The sequence below is a fragment of the Pundamilia nyererei genome, unplaced genomic scaffold (assembly GCF_000239375.1).
Source record: "Pundamilia nyererei isolate P.nyererei 1_Seehausen unplaced genomic scaffold, PunNye1.0 scaffold00281, whole genome shotgun sequence".
In the NCBI taxonomy this organism is placed as follows: domain Eukaryota; kingdom Metazoa; phylum Chordata; class Actinopteri; order Cichliformes; family Cichlidae; genus Pundamilia; species Pundamilia nyererei.
Genome location: NW_005187682.1, coordinates 631,565 through 634,307, shown reverse-complemented (window position 1 = coordinate 634,307; position 2,743 = coordinate 631,565). Strand labels below are relative to the sequence as shown.

General features: G+C 36.6%; 1 protein-coding gene across 1 annotated transcript in view; it reads left to right on the top strand.

Moving 5' to 3' along the window:
* Positions 1–318: 318 nt before the first annotated feature.
* LOC102195290 (dynein heavy chain 5, axonemal-like) overlaps positions 319–2,743 on the top strand; it is an 82,249-nt gene continuing 79,824 nt past the window's right edge. Inside the window, 5 exon segments of the mRNA XM_013915282.1 lie at positions 319–375; positions 569–609; positions 787–855; positions 1,071–1,150; positions 2,449–2,504. Of these exon segments, the coding sequence (XP_013770736.1) occupies position 609; positions 787–855; positions 1,071–1,150; positions 2,449–2,504 (206 nt within the window). The 5' untranslated portion in view covers positions 319–375; positions 569–608.

Here is a 2,743-nt window from a genome sequence, read left to right as displayed (position 1 = left end):
CGATGTTTTTAGCAAAGAAGACTAAAAAACAAGGCTTGCATCTTCAAGTGAACCCTCCCTATTTACTTTCATGCAGTCTTCTCTTATTGTAGACTTGGATAAATTCTGAACCTTCTTTAGCTCTGAACAGATTATGAAACACTGAATGATTTCAAGCACACACTTTGTCTAATAAACTGGCATCTTTCATTCTTTATACAGATTGTGGGACTGTGGATTGTCAGAGATCAGCTGTTATTATCTGGCAGCAGCGCTGAAGTCCAACCCCTCCCATCTGAGAGACCTGGACCTGAGCTACAACAAGCTGAAGGATTCCAGAGTGCAGCAGCTCTGTGGTTTTCTGGAGAGTCCAAATTATAGACTACAGACTCTGAGGTCAGTCACCACATTTTAGTTGTGCGGAGATGAATATTATGTTGAAGTTGTTCTGATACTGCAGGTCAGACATGAGGCTGATAATATACTGATCCACACTGAGGATTGTTGTGGTAAAGTCTGTTGTCTTCTGCTTTTCCAGCTTGGCTTAGTACACCATTTATCAGTTGTGTTTTTACATTGCTCTCTGCAGGGTCAATAACAAGACAGTTAAATCTTCCAGAGACAAAACCAGTAAGTACTGAGACTGTGTGTCACATTCATCAGTATTTCATTAATAAAATATCCCATAAAAGCTAGTTTATGCTTATTTCATTCTGCAGAAATCTATAAATTCTGTTTTTTTGAGGATCTGTTTTTTAGGTACTGGTTTTTGTCAAAGTATTTTAATACTTTTTAAAATCATTTTAGTGATTGAGAAGGCAGCAGCTGAAGAAGATAGTGGGTACTTAAAGAAGCAAGAGAAATCCGTCACAAACAGTTTGTATTTACACTGTATATAATGTCTATTGATTGTATTGTTTATTTTAATATTTGTGTACAGCACTTTGTGACTGTCTGTCTGTGAAAAGCGCTTAATAAATAAACTTTACTTACTATTTTATCAGAAAACCACTACAAATGAACATGATGGTAAACAGCACCAGTTAGAGTTCCAGGGAATCCTGAATTATTTGATGTTTGTCTCTCATCAGGTGACTCTGAGGTCAGACTGAATCCAGACTCATTAGACACTCAGCTTGATTTGTCTAAGGATGACACAGAGCTCATTAAGGTAAGAGAAAAGCACGTGGATCTGTTTATTGTGTAATGGAACAAAAAAAGAGCACAGAAACTGTGTCAGGTGTGTTACATCACAGGGCAAATCAGTCGGGCCAGACATCCAATCAGGTTTAAGATTCAGTGTCATACGCAGTATTGGGTAAGTCACTTTGAAAAAGTAATTAGTTATCGTTACTAGCTACTTCTTCAGAAAAATAATACTGAGTTAGTAATTGAGTTAAAATATAAAAAAAGTAACTAATTACTAGGAAAAGTAACTATTGCGTTACTTTAAAAAAATGTTTAACCCTTCAGGCTCCAGGGTGTAATTGGCCATTTTTGACTACTTTTGATTTTACCTCTGCATTTCACCTTTAAAAACTGTTTATCTCGCCTTGTTTGGTTCATTCTTTTCAGCACAACCTCACGTCTGAATTTACAGTTATCTTTTCATTTTGACATACTGTATTAACACAACTGATCTAAAATCAGACAAAAACATAAAATCAGAGTAGAAAAAAGTTGTATGTTTTACTGTAACAACCACAAACATGTTTAACAAATCATTTTCATACCTTGAAATGCAAAAATAAATTGTAAATTTTAAAAACTTTTGCACAAGTTTTGCAAACAACAAAGTTATTTGCAGCTATTTATCTAAAAATGCAGCCAAGGTGTTGTTGTTTTTTTTAAAATAACCATTTCAAACTATTTACAGAACAATCAATTGTAAACATAACAATAGTTTCAGGAAAAAACATTGAGTATATTTTTTATCATAACTCTGGTTTTATCAACTCAATTTAAAAACTGGTATATAGTTTGAAGTCCACTCTTTTAACACAAAAATGGAGACTCGCGGTTGTCTTGGGCTGACATAGCATCTTCTTGCTATGGCATCTTAAACTGCTCATGTGATTTACCATGACTACTTTATTCTTCCTCAGCTAATCAGCAGCACTTGTGCGATTGTTTCGCTCCCCTAGCTCCCGATAAGCTGAAGACAGCTTCAACCATCTGTGACGATTCAATGACGTGTTGTGGGTTGTGATCACATGCTGCCTGTTTTGATGTGTGGCTCCTCCCATTGGTGTGTCTGTGTTACTAATGCCATTATTCCCTTCACTGGTCATACGGCATTCTGCATCATTTGATTTTGAAATTATTTTTTAATCAGACGATGAGTATTTTTACTCGCAGTTTTGAAATTATATACTTATAACTGCTGATGTGTACTCTGTGTGGTTTCTTCACTGCTTACTTGTTTGTTGGTGCTTTAAACAGCTGATGTTGTTCCTCTCTGATTTCCAGCCTCCATCAAGCTTCACACCTGAAGTACAAACTGAATCCACACAAATCTCCTACAGGTGCTTCTAGTTTCACATTAGACTGATAACATGTATGTAATGATGTGAAATGACACGTGTGATTAGGGATGGGTACCGGTGTCCGGTGCCATGATGGCACCAGTTCTGACATAAACAGTAGTAACCAGACCGAAAAGCAGCGCACATTTCGGTGCTTTTTTTTCCTGAGCTGTGATACACTTCTAGCCAATCATTTTACATTTCCGAGGATAGTAGGCGGGTCCAGGTACGTACGTTCT